Here is a 21,104-nt window from a genome sequence, read left to right on the forward strand (position 1 = left end):
AACAGGCACTCCCTGCCCATCCGCACGAAGCTGCTGCCCCGCCGGAGTCCAAACCTGCTGCCCACCGGGATGCAGTCGGCTCAGCAGCCCACCCTACCCCCGGGGCCCCTTCTAGCCAGGGGAAGGGGTTAAAACCCCGATGGGGGCACAGAGCGAGCGTGGCATTGCCCGGCTTCCCCTAACAGGCGCCGCGCCCGAGCCCGCAGCCCCACTGGAGCGGGGGAGAAAGAGGAGAGAGAGGGCGGCTCTGGCACCGCAGCGTTTACCCTCCATCTCGCCTTCGTGGTGGAGCCGCCGCCTCTGCTCGCGCAGACCGGAGATGAGGGAAGACGCTACCGACTACAGCCGCTCCCCCGTCGAGCTGTCGTATGCCGCGTTGCGACCGAGACCGAGCCTTCGCCCCGAACGCCCTGAGCCGCCCAGCCCTGCCCGTCAGACCTCGGCGCTCCCCCCGGGCCGCCTATTAATACCCTCCGCTCTGCAGGCTCGCCGCCAGCCACCGCCTCCTCCGGGTGGGGGCGAACTGGCGACGGGGCAGCAGCCCTCGGGGTTGGCTTTGGCTTTAGGCACCTGTTTCCCACTTGGGAACTGAGTAGTGGCGGAGGCTGCCCTGGTGCTCACAGAGAGCTTCGCTATATTCATTTATTCTTTTTTTAACTATTATTATATTTAGAGCTAGGCTAGAGAATCATTGAGGTTGGAAAAGACCACCAACATCACAAAGTCCAACCATCAATTCACCTTCTAACCACATCCCTCAGTGACACATCCATGGGGTTCTTGAACACAGCCAGGGACAGTGACTCTACCACCCCCCTGGGCAGCCTGTGCCACTGCCTCACCGCTCTTTTGGAGAAGAAATATTCCCTAATACCCAACTTGAACCTCCCCTGGTACAAATTACAGCCATTCCCTCTCATCCTTTCACTGTTACCTGGGAGAAGATGCCGACCCCCACACCAACGCAGCCTTATTTCAGGCAGCAGAAAGCAATTGGGTCTCCCCTGTGCCTCCTCTTCTCCAGACTGAACAATCCCAGTGGTTTCAGCTGCCCCCTTAAAACTTGTGCTCCAGACCCCTCACAGTTTCACTGTTCCTTCATTTTGGTGGTTGGACCTTTCCACCCAAGACTTTGCGGAAGCACCCGCATCTCTCTACTGGAATCAACATGAGAAACACTTTGATTTGATTTTAGGAATGACAATGCAATTAAAACATTAAGATCAGGCTTAGGCCTTGGTGAGATGACCGTCCTGTGGCAGCTCACATCAAAGAAACTGCAGCAGGTTAAAAGAGGGAGTCATTAACACCCATGAGCTCTCCTTTGTCCTGAAGGAAGGAGACTGCTGCTCCTTGTGACCAAATTCTCATAAGTCTGGCCTCAAAAGAAGCAGCCTTCTGGCAGGTGAGCAGTGGTACAGTCAGGCCCAGCCAGGCTCCTGGCTTTTCTGCCAAGCTCACACAATTGTACTAGTGTGCCTCGGCTTATAGAGCCCTGGTGCGGCATCACCAGACATCAAAGACTATTTCCAGGCCTCCGAGTGAACTGTGGCTGACCTCATTATCCCAGTTTATTCCAGGACACCAATGCCATTCAATACTACACACGTGTTCCTAATTCTAGTCCCTTTATTTTCTCATAACTGCTGCCTTAAGAATAAATAAATAAATAAAATTCTTTTTTACAATGTGTTAGTGCTGTTGCTACAGCAAAGTCTGAAAGTGTCCCAAAATTAACTACCGCAGCCCCCCCACAGCTCATTTTCCATTAAAATTCAGGCCTGATTAAAGTTTGGCAAAGATTTTTGGAAGCTACTGAAATATTCAGGCGTGAATTAAACATTTATTCACATATAGTATCCTCATTTTCCTTGTTTGTGAGGATACAAATTGTCTAACTTCAACTGCAGCATGTACTAAGTCATTAATAACTTCAACAAGGTAATTTTGTAGTCCTATAGATATCCTTCACTGCAAGAGATAAGTATTCAGACTTCACTGTGATAGATAAAAATGGTAGATATCACTGAATTAAAAATTAGTGGTTGCTTGGGAGCAAGTGTTCATGGCCTGATTGTGTTCACTGTGGGGAAATGAAGAACAGCCCCAATCAAAACTACACGTTTCTTCTGCTTCAGAAGAGCTAATTTCCTCAATCTGAGGAAAATGTTGAGAGAAACCAGAAAGACAGGAAAGAAAGAAAAAGAAAAAAAAAAAAAAGAAGAAGAAGAAAAAAAGAAAAAACAAACAAACAAACAAAAAACCCACCTAAAGAGGGTCTCTCTAATAAATAGCCAAAAGACTATGATTCTTCAATCACAGAAGGTAATAACTTTCCCTTGAAAACTCAAAGGCAGCATTCAGAAATAAAATAGAAAACAAAGAGAAATGATATAAATAACACTTGATATAAATTAGATTATAAGGGGGGTTATTAGGTAGGGTGAATCTGTAGTTGTAACAGCTAAGGACAAATGAAACATTTTAAGTGTGTTAGAAATAACAGAGGGCCTGATGTGATATTGGCCCATCAGAAAATGTAGTTCCAGAATGGTTTCGTGCTGATGCAGGAGTTGTAAATATGTTTAATAAGCACTTTGCTACTACAACTGAAACAAGTAGTCAGTCTTGTAGGGACTATGAAGAACTGCACTAGCCTGCTAGTAATCTAGAAAGATAAGAACCATGACCATTGCCTTGGGTAGCTTTTGGTCCTTGTTCCAGGCCAGGTGCTCTTTCATCTGCTGGTGTTTTAACAGACTTTAGAGTACTTTTGAAATTGCAAAGGAGTGCTAACATCAGAAAACAACAAATACATTGACAGCAAAATGTGGACCAACATCAATAGTTGATGCGAATGACAGATTTAATTTGAAAAGATGTCGAAGAAAGGAATGGAAATAATTCCAGTCTTTTTTTATGAAGATTGAATCTCATCGAACTTCTCTAAATTTATTCTTTGGTGAGACTGCTCATTTGGCTAAGTGCATATTGATGTTTTTAGACTTTAATGATAGTCTGAAAGAAAAATGTAGTACCCCACAATATCATTAAAGCACATGCTTGACTAAGATTTGTCTAAATGACTGATTACAAAATGTAGCTGACAGTATAGAACCTTCATCAAACAGCTCTGTTTCTGTGAAAAGGCGATCACATCTGAAAATGGCACTAAGATGACAGAAATGGCAAGGGTAATAAATGGCAAGCTGGGTCTTATCCAACAAAATACATTTGTGCTAAGCAAATCCCTATAATGAGTGTGAAGGATTGTAGGTGCTGTGTACTGAAGGGAGCCTACACTTACTGAAAATGATTTAGGAGTTGTAGTCACCAACTCATTGTAAATCCTCACTGATGGTGTTACAAGAAGGATTAATCTGCATCAGGGGAGCTGGAAATAGGGAGATAGTTTTATCTCTGGATATATCACTGATGCAACCAATCTTGTATACTGTGTTCTTGTCCATGTTTTGAAAAATTACTGAAAAATTGGTGAGGGGGCAGATTAAGAGTTGAAAATGTGATCTAAGAATTGGAGAAAAATTCTGCTAAGTGAGACTTAAACAGCTCAATCTGTTTATCCTATCAAAAAGATTGACTTGATTACAGCGCATAAGTACCTCTATGGAGAAAAAATATGAAATTCTGAAGAGCTCTTTAATCTAGCAGAGAATAGCATAACAAGAAGCTGTGATAGAAGCTGAAGTCAGACAAATTCAAATGAAACACTCTATTTCTCTTCTTAAATTGACAGTATGTCACCGGAACAAGCTCATGAGGGCAATAAGAAATTTTTAATGTTTTTCTATCTTTCAAGCAGGAAAATTACCTTTCTGAAAGACAGGTTTTAGCCAAGTGCATATTACTGCCCTCAGTGCTTGTACATGTATGAAATTTAATGACATGGGAGAAAAGGGAGATCAGCCCATATGACTAAAAGGTTCTTTGCAGTCTTACTTCATTATTTCTTCTTATACTAAGCAAATATAAAAAAAGGATAGCTATTGGTGAACATTTGCTCAAGATTATATTCTTTTAACAACTGATTGCAGTCAGTCTCTGTGAAAAACATGACTTTCCTGAGTGTGTAGGATTTTAAATGATCACAGAACATGAGGCATTCTTGGCAAGCAGAGTATGAAGTATCAAAAGATAATTGACATTAGTCACCTCATTTGTCAGTGCACTAAGCTGAGTATATTACAATTCATGTGGTTCACAAAGGAGCTCAGAGGAGTTTAAGGAGAAGCTGAACAGAGGTACAGAAGTATGAATCTACTAAAAACACAGGCCATCAGACTTAAATGATGTGCAGTTAAACAGCAAGCTTTGAAATTCTGGCAGGTGAACCCGACATCTAATTCTATATGCAATATTACACTGGTGAATATACATCAGTTTTAAAAATTTATGTTTCTTGCCCACCTTGTGCGTAAATGAATCAAGTTACCTCACCTGAAGCATAATGAGCTGTGGAATGCAATGAAGACTAAAAGGTTTGACACTGACAAGTAATACCTAGCTCTCTGAAAGCAGCCAGGACCACACAACTGAATTGTGTTGCACATAAAGTATTGAGAACTACATTTAAACATTAATGAATTAAATTGTTGTGTTTGCTAGGAACTTGCATCTTCTATCTTCTACTCACAAAGTTGATATGGCAACATTAACCTTAAAGCCCTTTCTATTCTCATCATTTGACCCCCTCCTTGAAGTTTGTTACATGAAGACACCAACTCTTTCATCAAGTATACAACCTCCTCTAAACTACATCGAAAAACAATAGCCTGAAACAAGTTTTCCAAGCGAGAAAACAATATTAACCAAAAAGGACTCAAATGTATTTGCCTAATTGTGTATACAAACCTTAACACTCTATCAATGGTTCTGACTTCTGAACTTATTTAGAAAAATCCCAGGCCCTTTAAAAGGTGTTACAGACAGAAGCTTTCAAAATCACTAGATACTTTTGCAAACCTAACTTGGAAGCTCCATAAAGAAGCATCTTTGTTCCTTGTATTTTCCCCAGAACAGACTGTGGACTCCATTTTTAGAAATACATAGTATTCCCAATTCTAAATGGGGTAAACAAAACCCACAGGATTACTGCTGTTCCGAAAATCAGATCCTAGGGCATTAATAATTGAAGTGTCATGGTTACCTCCGTTGGTATCAGTATCACCTATGGAACTCAAACATTAGTAGTCTGGTGCAGGTAACTGAGACAGGAAAGAAAAAGCATTAAGAGGTTGAAGGGCATTCATTACTTTTTTGATGCCCAGAGGCATAATGTTGCTGTGCTACTGGAGGCCAACCAAAGGTGAAGGCTGATCATTCTATACAGTGAAGTGAAGAACTTGTTAGACTCTCAAGTTTCAGCATGCAATGCCTTCAAAGGAACAATATTACATTAGCTGGCTGGCAAAACACATTGTTTGAAACATCAAGGCTTGAAAAAACAAAACATCAGTGGGTGAATCTCAGACCCTGAAGGCATCAGCAAAAACAATGAAGTCAGCAGTGGGAATATTGAATTCAAGCAGCAAAATATGGCTACAGGACACTTTCCAGAGATATTAGGAGATATTATTCAGCATATCAGAGGTGATCAAATGTAATTTTCTTGAGACACACACATCTTCTTCTGGAAGTAGCATCTTCAGAGATCCAAGGATCATACACTCTATGAAGAGTCCAGGTGGAAGAAAGCACAGGGAACCTGAAATTATGCCCCACCATTCCACTGCAGGCCTGGGCTGGGCTGCAGCAATTGCACATCACCAGCTTTATGCTCATTGGCTGCTCAAATGGAGGCTCTCTCAAATCTCTGGCAAGTTTGTTGTGCTTTTGTAGACCCAGCTTATATACCCATGTTGTGTATTTAAATATAGAAAATCACACCTATATTTTCTTGTAAAAAAAAAAAAAAGAAAAGAAAAAAGTAGGGAAGCTTGAATAAGGCTATTTATAATCCTTTAAACTGTAACCTTTCAAAGCTGACTTTTGCTGATTCAAGACAATAATGATAATTACAGATCTGACTGTTATTCTCATGTTTAATAAAACTAGCCTCACAACGTACATTAGTAAAGAATAGACTACCTAAGGTGCCCGATATTAAAATTGTAATGCTATTTTTGAAGGACAGGTACATCTTGTACATTCTCTTTTAATTAGCATTGGCAAACCAGGTCATCCCATATCTCTAACACTGACTCTGGTGGGAGGCAAAAGAATACAAAACCTCATAGGAGGAGGAACCTTGAGGGATCTGGGAATCGGCAAATTGCTTCACCCATTCTGTTTTAATTAAATATTTTCTTAGGGTGAATATGTTCTCGAGGAAAAATCCTCATGATAAATAATGTTTAACAAATCTCATTACTCAAGTTTATGAAGTCACTTGCCCCTTCTGTAATTCAGAGGAATTAAATCACTCCCACAAATTAAAAATAGGACTATCATCCGATTAGTGCTGTTTGAATGAAGCAGACAAAAGAGAAAGCAGAAGCAATAAGGAAGTCATGTTCAAGTATTTGCAATGAATAAATGAGGCTATTTCAAGTTCCAGACTCTAATTTCATCTCAACAGTTTGTTGGTGACAAAGGAAAAGATTGCACAACCTTCATTCTTACGGTTTACAGCATTACCAAAATCTTCAAATATTCAATAGCATTCATTCATTGTGTTTTACACAAAAAAAGTCTAGGAAAAAATAACTGATTAAAAAAGAGCGCTTTCATTTGTACAGGGTGTTTTTCATATACAAAGGTGTTTTTTTTATATATACACAGATCTGTTAGCATGCCTCTTTAAGCATAGGAAGGGGAACAGGATCACAAAGAAGGGACAGAAATAAATTAGAGAAACTCCAGACATTGTTCTGCTTTGGTCACTGCCACTAGTGTGGGCACATATGCACTATCTTTAAGTTAGAAAGCCTGGATATTGCTGAAGACATAGCAGAAATAGCACAATGTGCAATGCAAGCTGCAAACTCTTCCTCAAGGCTGGGAATTTGGCATGTGGCCCAAATGGAGCCACACACTGCAGTAGGCAGAGCACTACCGTGCACAAGGCTATCTGTCATAGATGATCATATCTGCTGGCAGAACAGATACCTCTCTTTATACTGGAAGTCAGCAGATAAAATCCATGAATTGAGATAATGAAAGTTGAAGATGCAATTAGTAACGCTGCAAGATTTCACTCATCAGAGTAAGCTGCAACAGTTAGACTCTCCCACGATGACTCTTCCCAAAAATATTTTGTAGAATCAAGCCTCATTCACAAGGCACTTTTGAGAGAATGAAATCTGCAGAGCACAACAGTAGCAGAGGTGAGGTAGAGAAGGGGTAAACTCTCCACCCTAACATTTTAAAGTATGAAAAGTCTTAAAAGAAAACAAACCCTATACACTTTGTTTTCCACATGAAGTAGCTTTCATGTTTAGTACTCTGAAATAAATAAATCTATATCTACATATACATATATGTATGTATATATATAGTGTTTTCCAGAAAAAGAACAACTAGAAAACTTTGAGCAGGCTAAGCGTATGCCATCCTGAAGTGCTTGTATGGCAAAAGCTGTAATTTTCACATTAGCAAGCTGTAAAATGAGAGGTATGAATATTGTTTCTAAAACCAAGATCTATGTCCTTTGTAGCATGCAGTCACCAAACGACAGCATAAGCTCAAGAAAAGCACTCGAACAGTTCTAACGCACCATCCAGTGCAAGACACTGTATGGAAACACTTAGAAGTACATACAGATATGGCAGAGTAAGTAGAACACAACTGCATTGCCCTGCAGAACATGCAACCACCTCCAGTAAAAAGGATTAATGCATGACATTCCCATGCCTGTAAACTTCAGGAAAAGGATGAAGGTTTTATCAGTTCAAGACAGATTTTATATGAATTCTTTTTGGTTGCAAAGCCAGGGTCATGGACCATATAACACTCAGAAGGATGCAAAGCAGAAGGCGATTTCAGAACCATCATGAGCAGTGTTAAAAGCAAAATAAATAAATAAATAAATAAATAAATAAATAAATAAATAAATAAATAAATAAATGGAGCCTGTGTGTTCTGCAAATGAAATGACTCCGACAGTCATGGCAAATGTAGAATTCTTTGAACAAGCAGCATACATCAAGCATCACAAAACTGCATTCAGGAGAAAAAAAAAGTGCTTTTTTTGAACCCTTTTAAGATCTGATATTACTTGGCACTGTTTCTTCTAAGTGTGCCAAGACCTTTTACAGCCAAAGAATTCTGAGGTGAAAGGAAATCTGCTGTATGCAGGCATAACAATAATTGATGTGAATGACAGGGATATAAAGACTAGATGCAGGGATGAAGGTAACAGATGCCATCAGCCCACACCCAGAACAATTATTATTAATTTTTTTTTGACAATGATATGTTTTAAATAATGCAAATACCACATGTAGGTCAGAGAGCCAATTTCAGTCAGGTGGCCTCATACTCTCTGCCTTTCAGGAGAAATAATGCAGCAATCAGGACGAGACTATTTTAAACAGGAAAATATTACCTAGGTGAAACCAGCAGGTGCTTCTGGCCTATGTCATAGAGTCATAGAATCACCAAGGTTGGAAAAGACCTCCAAGACCAGTCCAACCATCCTCTTACCACCAATATTTCCCCACTAAACACACCACATTGTCCCTCAGTACATCTAAATGTTTCCCAGATTTCTCAGAGCAGCAGAGGCAGAAGTGAAGAAGTTCAATGGCTTTTTTGTCTCTCTGTACGCTGTTGGTTAAATAGCACAGCTATGCCAAAGAGTGTTAAAATAACCAGAGGGAGTTTTAATATGAGAGCTCTATGCAGAACTAGCAGTGAGCATGCATTCAAATGCAATGAGAATCTGTCCTGATCCACCTGGTTTTCATGTAGCATTCAGAGTTCTGAAGTACGCATCAAGCTGACCTTGCAAATTCAAGCAAAGACCAGGAAACAGAGACATCTGGAAGTTGGGCACAATGCAGCGTATATCTGAAATGTCTGTAATCTCTTTTTTATTTCTTTTCAGTTACTTCCTCAGTAACTCTTTTCTTGTGAGGATAAAAAGGTTAATTTGTGACAAAGCATCTTTTCTAAGATCAAAGGAGATAAATGAGAAATATAAGCACCTCTCAGGACAAGAATTATACTAAGCAGCTCACTCCTCTTAGTATATTCAGCTCTTAAATAACTTTTCATAAGTCCCTATTGTTAGATTAAAGAAAACAGCTTGCATCCAGACAATATAGAAAGATCAGGATACTTCCAATGGCTTTCTGAAAGTATGTTAGCTAGTAAGTGCACTCCTGAGAGAGCTTGCATCTGAATTCCCATATCCTAAGCCTGCCTGGAGTATATTTAATGGTTTGAGGCTGAGAATGAGCCAATGATTTAAAACTGCTACAGAGAAGGGGAAAAAAATCATAGAGAAAAAGCAGTCCTAAGTCCAGGTGAATAGAAACAACACTTCCTCCAAAAGCACTCATTAAAAGCACAGGCTGTTTCTGATGATAGGTGCAAGGCTAGGACAGGTCATCTTGAGAAAGTTTTTGATGCAACATAAGATGTGGTACTTAGTGAGTACCTCACCACCTTTTTGTGGAGTAGAGATGTGAGGTGTGTACTTAGTTACAGAACTCTAGCAATGTGGTTAATACACTTATGAAAAAAGAAACTGGACTTTCCAGCGTTGAAGTGGTAGCATGCAAACAAATGACCAAATGGGAAAACTTTGAACCAAGGGGGGCTTTTAACAGTTTTCAGCTGCATTTTCACTTTGGCAATGATATCCATAACTGAGTAGCTGAACTGGAGCCTGTGCGTTGCTCTTACTTTCACCATCAAACACTGGAAAAAACGAGGATACTAGGATTTTGTGAACTGTCCTCTTGCAAACAGCAGTTCACGGTGTATTTTTAAGACTCCACGTAGAGAGAAAATTTAAGAAAAATGTATAGTCATTTGCAAAACAAAAGCTGCAACTTGAAGAAATGTTTCCTGGTCCTGGATCTGGCGGTTACATTGACTCTTTTACATAGGGCATGTTGGTCTCAGGCTACTCAGGCAGGAAGAGGGATTATTTCTGATAACTATTTTTACTTCATCACTCAGAACTGACTTTCTCCAAAGTCACACCCCATTCAGTTATTTTAAGGAATTCTTTCCCAAGCCATCTTTTATCTTGAGATCTCAGGTAGAGAAATGCAAACTGTAATTGCTCACTCAACCAGTTGTGCTCAAAATAGTAGAGATGACAACACAGAAGGATACAGATTAAAAAAAACCTACTCTGCAGCCGTATCAGAAAGAACAGAGCCAGATGACTCACTGAGTGCGTACAAAGCCCACCAGCAGTGCAATTGAAAGGAATCAAAATGACCTTCTGCCTTTGTTTTAGGAAAGATATACCATTTTCAAATAAACGAACAGCGGAGAATATCTGACAAGTATATAACCTTAAAATGTATAAACATATGTGCATATTGGTAAAAGTTAAACAAAGAGCAAATGCATCATTTTAACACGTTCTCTTTGTGTCTTTTTATGTAAAGAAATACAGAGTGGTACATAGCACACTTAGTCATAAAGATGCCCTAAAATTACGTACTCCAAAAATGTTCCATTGAAATCAGTTACATTCCCTCCTGAATCATAAATGACTTTCAAACATTTAATGTCAAAAGTAACATGAGACCAAAACATGCAATTTTACGTTTCATCTTTCACATATTTAATCTGTTTCTAATGGTTTCAGTGTAAGTGTAGAAGTTGAGACAAATAGAAAAAATAAGAAAATCACTGAAACATACCCTGTTACCACTGCTATTTAGAAGTGCTAAATCAGTAGCTGAAACCAGCAATCTTAATTGACTTTTAAAATAGAGTTACTTATATTGATATAGATAATTCTTCTTACATGATTATGTAGCTATTAGATTCCTCTTCAAAGGTCAGTCCCTACAGTTCAGAACTTTTCAATTAATAGTTTTAGTCCACTAATATAAATTTACCCACTGCAGAAACACTGGGTATCTCTGATTACTTACAATTGTACAAGATGACCCACTAAGGCTTTTTATTACAGAATGTGAACAACGGACACAACTGCTATTATTTTTTACCCTTCTCTGTACATCCATTAACATATTTTTTAATCCCAGTCCCTTGTTACTCAGTTCATTTACAGTGACAAAGTGGCAATGAGGGCTTTTGTTCCACTCTGGATACTTTAATTTCATTTCAAATGTCAATGAATCAATGGCACTAACTGTGCCATTAGTTTTCAAACAGAAATCTCTATTAATAGCAAACAGGAATTTTTGCCTAACAAGTCTAGCCTTGGATCTCTTTTACACTTTACCGCTCCCATTTTCTCAGAGGCTTGTAAGAACTGCTTTAATAATGGGACTTCAAGTATCCCAAAGAGAACTCTTTTTGTTTTCCAAAGAAAATTCAGTTTGTTGGAAGGAATACAGAAGTGTCTGACCAGCACGAAGTCATTAGAAAAATCTCACCTTTTTAATTTTGCTACTCAGGCTTTTTTCAGTATCCTAATTCTCACAACAATAAAAGTTAGGCACTAATTAGTTTTATTATAAGATAGGCTATCAAAAGAGAGAGCTAATCGGTATTTCTTCCCTTACCAATCCAAAAATTCAATTCAATAAAAAGGTTACAGCAAAATGGTAATAACAGGGCTGCAGTCAGAGGTTTTCCAGAAACTGTTCAGCACTAAAAAGAATATGGAAGTTTTGTTACACTGAAGTATTTTATACCAAGTATTTAGCACCCATTAGGAACAAGTGGTCCATTTACACATGAGAATTCTAAGGTCTGCATTTCGGAGTTCAGCTTCCCTGGTGTGCTGAAATGCCATACTTTCTGCCCCAGTACAGCATAACCACTGAAGAATGCCATATACAACCTCTCAGTGTAAAGAATGGACTGAATCTTTCACTTGAATTCTCTGTTATAGTGCCTCTCCATCTGCTTACTTCTACTTTATTTAAAGGCTGGAAGCATATGGTCTTCAGTGGTCTTAAACACCATGGGGTAATTTAGCTTATGACAGTCTAAAAGTTAGCCTAGTTTGACAGCAATCCCACCTCACAGGCTTGAATTTGTAAAAATGCATTGGGAGAATCTAAGAAAAATCTGAGACCAGATTTTCTATCTGATCCTCACTACTATAGACAACAATGAAAAAGAAGCTAGACACACATGGTGGCAACAGAGGACAGCCAACAGACAATACTCCTGTGCTACTCTCTAATGAGCCCTTTCTCCTTCCCTTTGCACCAAGGACTAACTGGTTGTTAATTAGAAAAAATAATTGTTTTTCCAATTTGACAGTATTTAAAAGACCTCTGTATTGGTGGGCAAAGGGTCAACATAAGAGTTTGTGTCTAGTCAGTTCCTTGTTTGCCTCAATATCTCTGTGTCTGTAATAGATACTACCAGAGAACTTCATTAACTGTCTGAGAAGACAGAGGCCAATGAGAAAACTGAACAGGCATGGAGGATAAATCCAAGTGATGATGCATCTTGCTGAGGCATCAAGTTAAGCTCATCTTCAGATTTGGAGCCAAATGCTTCTTTCAGGGTGGCTTGGAGGGTTTTGATCTGCATCAATAGCATGAGGGATTGTTTACTCTGCAGGACATTTCAGATTTCTTTAGGAGTCAAATTCCCCCAATGGTTTAGAGTCTGAACACACTGGTAATGCCCCAGATTTCTTCTACTCTCTTCCTGTGGCATGGCGTGGTTTTATTGCTCTAGCTTTTGTATTATGGACTTTTGTTACTACGTATTTGAGAGTAGTGTTCTGTGGCTCCCGGGATATACACGGTGTCACATTTCTGTTGGCTTGCCTGTACTAAACATTTATCACAGGGCTGCTTGCTACTGCAGAGGAATACATTTGATGGCCCAGGTGCTTCCTTCCAGTTCCCTATTTCCTCTAGACAGCCCTTCCAGTGTACGCACAAGCCAACTTCAAGGACAGCTCCCAGGAAGCACGCTCCAAATCTGTCCTGCCTGGACGCTGAAAAGAAAACTAGAAAGTCTCCAGAGCCATCAACACAACATAAGCACCATGCTACTGTTAAAATAAACCATAAAAGCAGAGATTTCTCAGGCTGACTGCAGCTGCTGCTGCTTTCACGTCACCTTCCTCACCCCAGGGAACCAGACTTTCACACTGCAGATGTTTTCACAACACATCCTCCTGCCCAGCTGACTGATATATTAATGCCAGACTCAAAACAACATGGTTTTTCCATCTACCTCTTTCTCTAGGTGAATTTAGTCCTTAATCAGCAGATGTTAGTCATTTCCCTCCTGAAATTTGCCTTCTCATTTCAAACATTTTTAACTTCAAACAAGCTACTCTGCTTGCCACTTGTGCAATTCCACAAACAATAGTAAGGAGTGATACTGAGGGCAAATGGCCCAATCGAGGTGTGCTACCTAGATCTGCCCTGAACTACTATGGGAATTACAGAGAAAAATGCTGTCCTACACAACTCAAGTGAATGAATTACTATTAACTGTAACAGAGTTGAATTTTCTGCTGTGGTGACTAAAGCTCTGAGTAAAGCACTTTATACTGAAAGCTCCCTCTACGACTGCAGTCAGAGGACCTGAATCAATTACTGAGGTATTTGGGAGAAAATATGAAGACATAAGTAGATCCACATTTATACTCACACACTCTCTCTGTCACCCGTTCTCCTCCATCAATACACCTGACCCACTTTCTAAATCCCTGTTGTTGCAGATGTTGCTGATCCAAAACCTGTTTCAGCTTATTGGGAACATACATTCATCAGAAAAATAATGCAGTGCAGCAGTGTCTTCTTCTGTCAGGAGCAGCTGGAATTATTGCTTACTTGGTCACCCTAAGGCATTCATAATTGGTAGGCAGGAGATGTGTGCGCCAAGATAGGCTTAAAAGACACATGTTATGCCAAAAGCAGGTTGGGAATGCCTTTGTAAGTACAGCAAATGGTTTTATTTACACCTTAATGAAGGCAATTTTGTTGGATTTCATTTTCGAGTTTTGCGTAGAATCATTTGATCTGGTGCAATAAAGATTCAAACAGCATACAGATATGATGGTGCAGGACCAACAACTGTTACTTCCATCCAAAGTAAAATCACAGTTCCACAGTAAAGAAATCTCAACAACTCACACTTCTGAGTACTCAGATATGAGTCTGAGGGTTTAACTTCACAATGAAGTAACATTAATTTAGCCAAAAGTGATTTGAAATCCATCTAAAGACATATAAAATTTATATTATTTTAAACTTAATTCTTACATAAAGTGTTAGTACTTTAAGCCCTGCTCACCAAGTTTAAAATAAAATCACATTATCCATCTCCCAATGTGTCTGATAGCTTGCACTACCAAACAGTGTGGGAATCTGTGAAGATGCCAGACTGTGTGAATGGGAATGGCTGAGGCATGGGCACACATTTCTTTCTGCCAGGTCTCCTAGTGGAATAGTAACTGCTGGCAGATGGAGGGTAGCAGACAGCAAAGGGACTGTAAGATTTTAAACCAGTGCAGCTGTTTTCTTAGCAACTGCTTAGCCTGAGCAGCAAATACACAGTTCTGGCAGCTTTACCAAGTTGATAAGTTATCACCTGTCACATTCCCCTGCTTGGCCATAGTCTCAGTAGAGGTACCGGTGATGAAAGAAAATTAGCTGCCTAGCTCCAGATGAAGAAGGCTTGTGGACAAGGTTGCCTCTCTTTGCTCCTTCAGCGACACTGCTCACTGCATCTGGCCCATGTTCACAACTATGCTCTGAAGCTTCCCAGTGGAGCTTCCTCCTATTCTCTCACACTCTTCAGTGCCTGACTCAACAGATACTTCAGTTCCTGAACAAGCCTGCCAGGAACATCTCCCTTGTCAGAACGAATACTGTTCAATATTAGTTATTACCACTTACTAAACAGTGAAGGTTCTGTATATGGATAGAGAGTAGAGGAGGGGTGTTTGTCTGCTGGCTGAGCAGACCCAGGTCAAAGCTAAATCCAGAACTGGACTGCAAGACTCTCATCTGCAACAGCACTGTGCCCATTCTTGTCAACAACTGGCCTGGGAATCAAAAGCATTAAAGGCTTACATACCGCAGACTGCTGACTCCCAGCATTTTTAGTCTATGTTCCACTTTAGTGAACTCTTAACTCTCTTACTGTTGATCATATCAGAATCAGAATCAGAATCACTCAGAATCACAGAATTGTGAGTATTGGAAGATCTGGAGATCATCTAGTTCAACCCTCTGCAGAAGTCTTGCCCCATAGAGTAAGATGCACAGAAAAGCATGAGGAAACAACCTGCTGTGATATGAGCACTTGGTATAAAAAAAAAAAAAAAAAAAAAAAAAACTGATATAGAAATTGCCACCGATTTTTTATTGCATCCAAACAAGAGCAGGCAAAAAAATGTCTAAGTTTTGAAATGTGTAAGCAGTTCATGAAAGATGGATTCTTGTGGAGATAATACACACGTGATTTTTTATTTTCCCAGATGTATCATTATTACAAAAGAAAATCACTTAATGATGGAGGGTGATGGAGACCCAGGATGGTGCTTGAATACACACAGCCATGCACTATAAGGTCACCAGCCAAGAGGTTGTGATGCCAGCAAGAGATGACTGTGATCTCACTGACTCTTGTGAACAAATTCAGGTGCTGGCAGAGACCAGTGTGGACTCGTGCCTGGACTCCAGTCAAGCACAGCTGCTAAACTTGGAGCACTCAACGAGGACTTGGTTTTGTTGTGCTGTGGGGCTGCCGACAGCAGTTCTTGGTGTCCATCCCACAGCATTGCCTTTGTGTCCCTGTCCCTGCCTGGCTCAGGCAGCCAGGGCTCTGTGAGGTGTACTTGCAGCAGCAAAGGTGAGTGGTGTGGATACATAAACCCATAGCAGCCAGTGGGGAGCTAGGGTGGGGGTTGCTGCTGAGAGACTGAGACATAGATGCTGCCTGCCCCTGGGATAGTGGGTGACCATAGCCTCTCTCTTTTGCAATTTGTGACACCTTCTGCCCACTGCAGTGCCAGTAAGGGGAGCAGCTTTCTGACCTCAGCTCTTCCCAGCCCACCATACAGCCTGGGGCCATAGAGGTGCCTTCAGACTGGACCTACCCCATCTGTGGGCACAGTCAAGGTGATGTTGCCTACACAGCTCCTTGCCTCTACCAACTGTGTTATGGCTGTGTGCTCTGGTGGCTGAGGAAAAAGCCAAGATGTGCCACATGTGGCCACAAGATCGGGACCATCCAATACTCAGTGAGGTCAGAGGATAATTACCTTGAGTGCCCTGTCCCAGAGCATGCAGCGCACTCAGGTTATGGCCTGCAAGGGTGAGCAGGAGCCTGCAGAGCTGCCTCCTAAGCACAGCTTCCCACCTGAGGTCTGGGCTGCTTATTTCCAAGTACACCCACGAGACATCAACCTCTCAGTCTGCTTCTGAGAGAAAAGAAAAATAAAAAATAACAGAAAACAAAACAAAACAAAACAAAACAAAACATTTTCTTGTCTCTGAACAGCTTCCTTTAAATGTAGCCATTTGAATGTTTCTGATTTTCTTTTGGAGAGACTTTTTATTCTCTTTAATGGCTTTCATTTTATATCCTATTAAAAATCCAAGCGTAATATTAAATACATAGAAATCCAATCAATTTTTTTATATTCTATACACATTAAAAAGTCATTTAGACCAGTCAAAGCTACCCTGGAAAGGATCAGATTTAATTTCAGGAGAATCATTGGCATTCCATATTATGATCCCATTTGTAAAGGAAGGCTTATTTAAGTGGCCAAACTCTTCCAGCTAAGTGGAGCTGTGTCCCCAGTATTGGCAATAAGCAGTTAATTGGCAAAAGGGTCCAAAAATGTCAGGGAAAGGCTAAGAAATGGACTGAGACTTACAGGAGCACAATCACCTTAAGCAAAGCCTTCCTCTTCCAGGTGTCACTGTAGGCTCAGAGCTACCTGGCTCCCACCCACTGTCTTTTTTGCCAAAGCTCATGGGGATGTGGTCAAACAAGCCATGCTGAAACATGGGACAGTTTTCCCAGTACATGATGCAAATAAACAGAGAATGTGTAGTGGGGCTAGGGAGAAAGGACCACTCCGCTGGATTGTGACAGTCTTTTCCTTTTCTTATTTATTTTTCCTATTGACAACAAGGGAAATATAAAATCAGTAATTTAGTTTGTATGGGCTGGGAGTGATCTTTGTGCTCCAGGGAAGCCCCTCTCTGTGATGCCAGTGAGATCTGGAAGATGGAATCTGCCAGCTCAGGGAAGGAGGAGCAAGAGGGTCCTGTTTGCTACTGGGAGGTGCCAGCCATGCCTAGTGGAGAAATATTTTCTCCCAGAGTAGTTCTGGAGAATGTTGATACAACATAATAACCCGTGGCTTTTAGGCAGCATTGCTTGACAGAGGACTCTGCAGAGCACTGGGCTTATACTTTCACATCTGCACTTGTGAGAGCAGGCCAACAGTATCACAGAGGTCAATGTGATGAGTTTCACAACAGTGCAGAAACATCTTTCATATCTTAAATGATTCTACACAGCAGTCAGAAAAGTGTCTCTGCAAAGATCAAGGTACAGGAAACAAAAACAAAAAGGCCTACCTCAAAATGATTAAATAATACTACTTTAATGTATATTAATTTCTCTGATTATCAGAAAATATTTGATTGGAATTTTCTAGGAATGAAAAAAATCACCTGGAATTCCCAGATCCCTTTGTATTTTAACCAAAGTGAGAGGGTTAAAAGCAGAAAAATAAATGAATATAATAGTAATGACACAGAGGAAGAGAGCACTGTCAAGCTGTAAAAATGAACTGGATGAAAATCACCTCAGGAATGCTAATTGTGACTATGTTTTTCTGTCCATCTCTGACCTGCCACGTGTTAAACTTGTGATTCTTTTCTCTGCAACAGAAATTGAAGGAGAGAAAAATTTGACATATGTTGCCGGATTGCACTAGCCATTAAATGAACAGATGAGGTTACAGGAGATACATGTGTTAGGTCATCTTATCACTGAGCTGAGAAACATGCATTTTTTAGGAACAAAAAGGAAGGCTTGTACCAAAGCACAGGATTATGGCTACATGATCAGCACTGTTGAAGACAGATACCTCAATGCAAAAGTCTGAAAATTCTTGTCTGAGAGCAGCAGCATGCAAGTGCAAAGATTCCATAAGACTAAACTATGGTCCAAAAAGAATTCACTTAGTATTCAAATTGAGGTAACGCTTCCAAGGCAAAGGTCATCCTTTCTTTTTTTCCCCCTTGAGGTAGTAAAGGTTTCTTTCCCCACTTACACATTCAGAGTCATAGAATACAAAATCCATTCAAAGTTGATGGAGTAGGTAGAGAGGGGGTGTGCTCACATCTTTTCTAAGTTTATTAACTCTTGATGAAAACTGTTACCTACAAAGAGCAAATGCTCTTTGCCTTGTTGGTCAACATTGTCGATAACTATTATCGCATCACGATCCTGCTGTCACAGTGATCTTCATTATAATGTGCAACAGTAGAACTTAAAATACACAAGAGCTTCAATCTTAATAATTATATCCTGTGCTCTAAGCAGGGCTAGGGTACTGACCTGATTTCTGGACCATAATTATTGATGATCTGTAAATGTTAACAGGTTAACAGTGACTGCTTGTTCTTACCAAGTAATTTGGGCTCTGCTATCTTATTTTCAGAGGGAAAGAGTATTTCATAGAACCACTGAATGATTTGGGTTGGAAGGGACCTTAAAGCCCACCCAATTCCAACCCCTGCTATCCACTGGACTAGGCTGTCCAGCACCCTATCTAACGTGGCCTTGAATGCTTCCAGGGATGGGGCATCCACAGCTTCTCTGGGCAGCTGGTGCCCATGCTTCACCACCCTCTAACTAAATAATTTTCTCCTAGTATCTGATTCAAATCTCAGTAAGTTTAATCAATTTCCTCTTGTCCTAACACTATCGATCTAAAAAGTTGCTCTCCATCTTTTTTATAAGCTCCCTTTAAGTTCTGAAATATCATGTGAATATGATCTAAGCTACAGTATTTGGCTTAAGAGCAAAGAATGTTCTCTGGCCTATTTTATCTAGTATTGAAGACATAGTCACTGCCCCTACAACACCTTATATCTTTTTCAAGAGGAAGGGAAATGAAAATTAACTGTTATATTTTGAAGTCATTAATGACCTCAGGACAATTTTTTCCACAATGTTTATTTTTTAACAGGGGCATTTTCAGCTCCAGCAGTCTATGCTCAAATACAACTGATGTTTTTAGGGCTTTCATGTTAAACAATAGTAGGATAGAATATATCTTTTTTCTCATTACTTTTCAGAAATATTCCCTGTATTGATAATATATTGTAACATTAAAACTAAGCCAGGAATCCACAAAACATTTTTAATTGCTTTAACATCATCAGGTAGATGAAATGCTGTGAAGCAGACTAAATATGAAGATGCTAAAAGCTGTAGTGAAAAGCAGAGGTGCTAAGGCACATACTTGGAAAGGAAATGGCAAAAAAGAGAACTTCGGGAGCAAGATTTTTCAGAAATCCAATTCCCTGTAATATCAATTCAGATTCAAATTACATCAGTCTCTGCAAAACCAGAGGGGGAAGGATGGGAAAAGTCAGAGTTCTCCAAGGCAGCTGAGATGAAGAGAGGTCTCAGGAAAGAAGAAAATACCACCGCAAAGGCTAAAGGCCAAAGGAAGCAGGCAGAGGACCAAGATCAGGACTCTCTGCCAAGAGAATCCAAAAGAGCAAATTCCAAGTCCCAGAAATATCATTCAAGAATCCCTAAACAGAGATAGCAATTGAGAGCATATAAGGACATAGTACTCACTGGGTATGTGCACACAGAAGGAGAGGCCAAGACTGTGAAGTTCAGAATCAAATTCCAGAATTCCATGTGTAGGGTATCAGTGCTGAGGCATAATGGAAAGAAGACATGGTCATGAATCAAAGAGCCTGGATTTAAGTTCTGACAGCTAATTGGAGGAACTTGGTGTGTCAGCAAATGTAGAGCTTCTGGACCTGAAAAAAAAAATCCATCAATTTTTTTTTCTAAAGTTCATATGTCAGACCAGCATATGCAAGATTAATTTGCAGGGAGGGAAATAACTATATTCTCTACACCACAGATAATAGCAAGAATCCGCACAGGGGACACTGGTAATTTTCTCAAATTCTGTGATTTATGCAGCTGAAGCACCTATTGTCTGTTACTGTACCTTTGGATTCCTCAGAGTAGCAAACATCTTGTTTTAGAGTCACTTATGTCCCTTAAGGTATTTGCATTGCTTTCACTGAATGAGATCATTTTGTTTTGTTTCGTTCTGTTTTTCTTTCTGATATCAGTCTTTTCTTCACAAGGTGCCTCTTCCCCAATATTCAAATCCTAAAGCCTTCAGTATGTGCTAGAGAAGTGGATCTGGCTCCTGCTGAGGAAGTTCTGGAAATCTCTTTCAAGTACTGTATCTCACAAGATGGCCCATCTGTGAGTCATGGCAGCACCGTAGCCTTGACTCTCCACCACTCACACACCAGGTTTATAGACAGATAGGACAGATTTATAGACCACACAGGTCACACACTTCCTCCATGACCAGGTTCCAGGAAGGGTGGGGTAGGGTGTTACACAATACCCTACAGGTAAGGAAAATAGGATGAGGCTCCATGGCAGGAACTTCTTGAGAAATCATAAGATTCAACAGGTCTGTGAATTCCTTCATATAAACTAAAAAGAACGTGTTATTCATTCAGGATTAAAAGAGCTTGGGGCCCTTAATCCTAATGACAATCATCCTAATAACATCCTGAAAATAAGCCTAATAATGTTTATGACTTTTCTTAATGATATACTGCCACTGTAAGCACTGCTCTTCTGGCCCTCTTCAGCAAGTCTAAGGAAGTGTTCCCAAGGCTCCCTGTACCAGCCTGAAGGGAGGGAACTGGTGACAGTGACCACAGGGCCAGATATGCAGACACCAAAATAAACAGTCAGCC

General features: G+C 40.3%; 1 protein-coding gene across 2 annotated transcripts in view; it reads right to left on the minus strand.

Annotated features, from left to right (window-relative positions):
• GADL1 (glutamate decarboxylase like 1) overlaps positions 1-439 on the minus strand; it is an 84,840-nt gene extending 84,401 nt beyond the window's left edge. For both annotated transcript variants that reach the window (XM_072328533.1, XM_072328534.1), the window contains exon 1: positions 267-439. In XM_072328533.1, the coding sequence (XP_072184634.1) occupies positions 267-273 (7 nt within the window). In that variant the 5' untranslated portion in view covers positions 274-439. The remainder of the gene's footprint in view (positions 1-266) is intronic.
• Between the last annotated feature and the right edge of the window lie 20,665 nt (positions 440-21,104).

Source organism: Excalfactoria chinensis, chromosome 2 (assembly GCF_039878825.1).
Source record: "Excalfactoria chinensis isolate bCotChi1 chromosome 2, bCotChi1.hap2, whole genome shotgun sequence".
NCBI lineage: Eukaryota > Metazoa > Chordata > Aves > Galliformes > Phasianidae > Excalfactoria > Excalfactoria chinensis.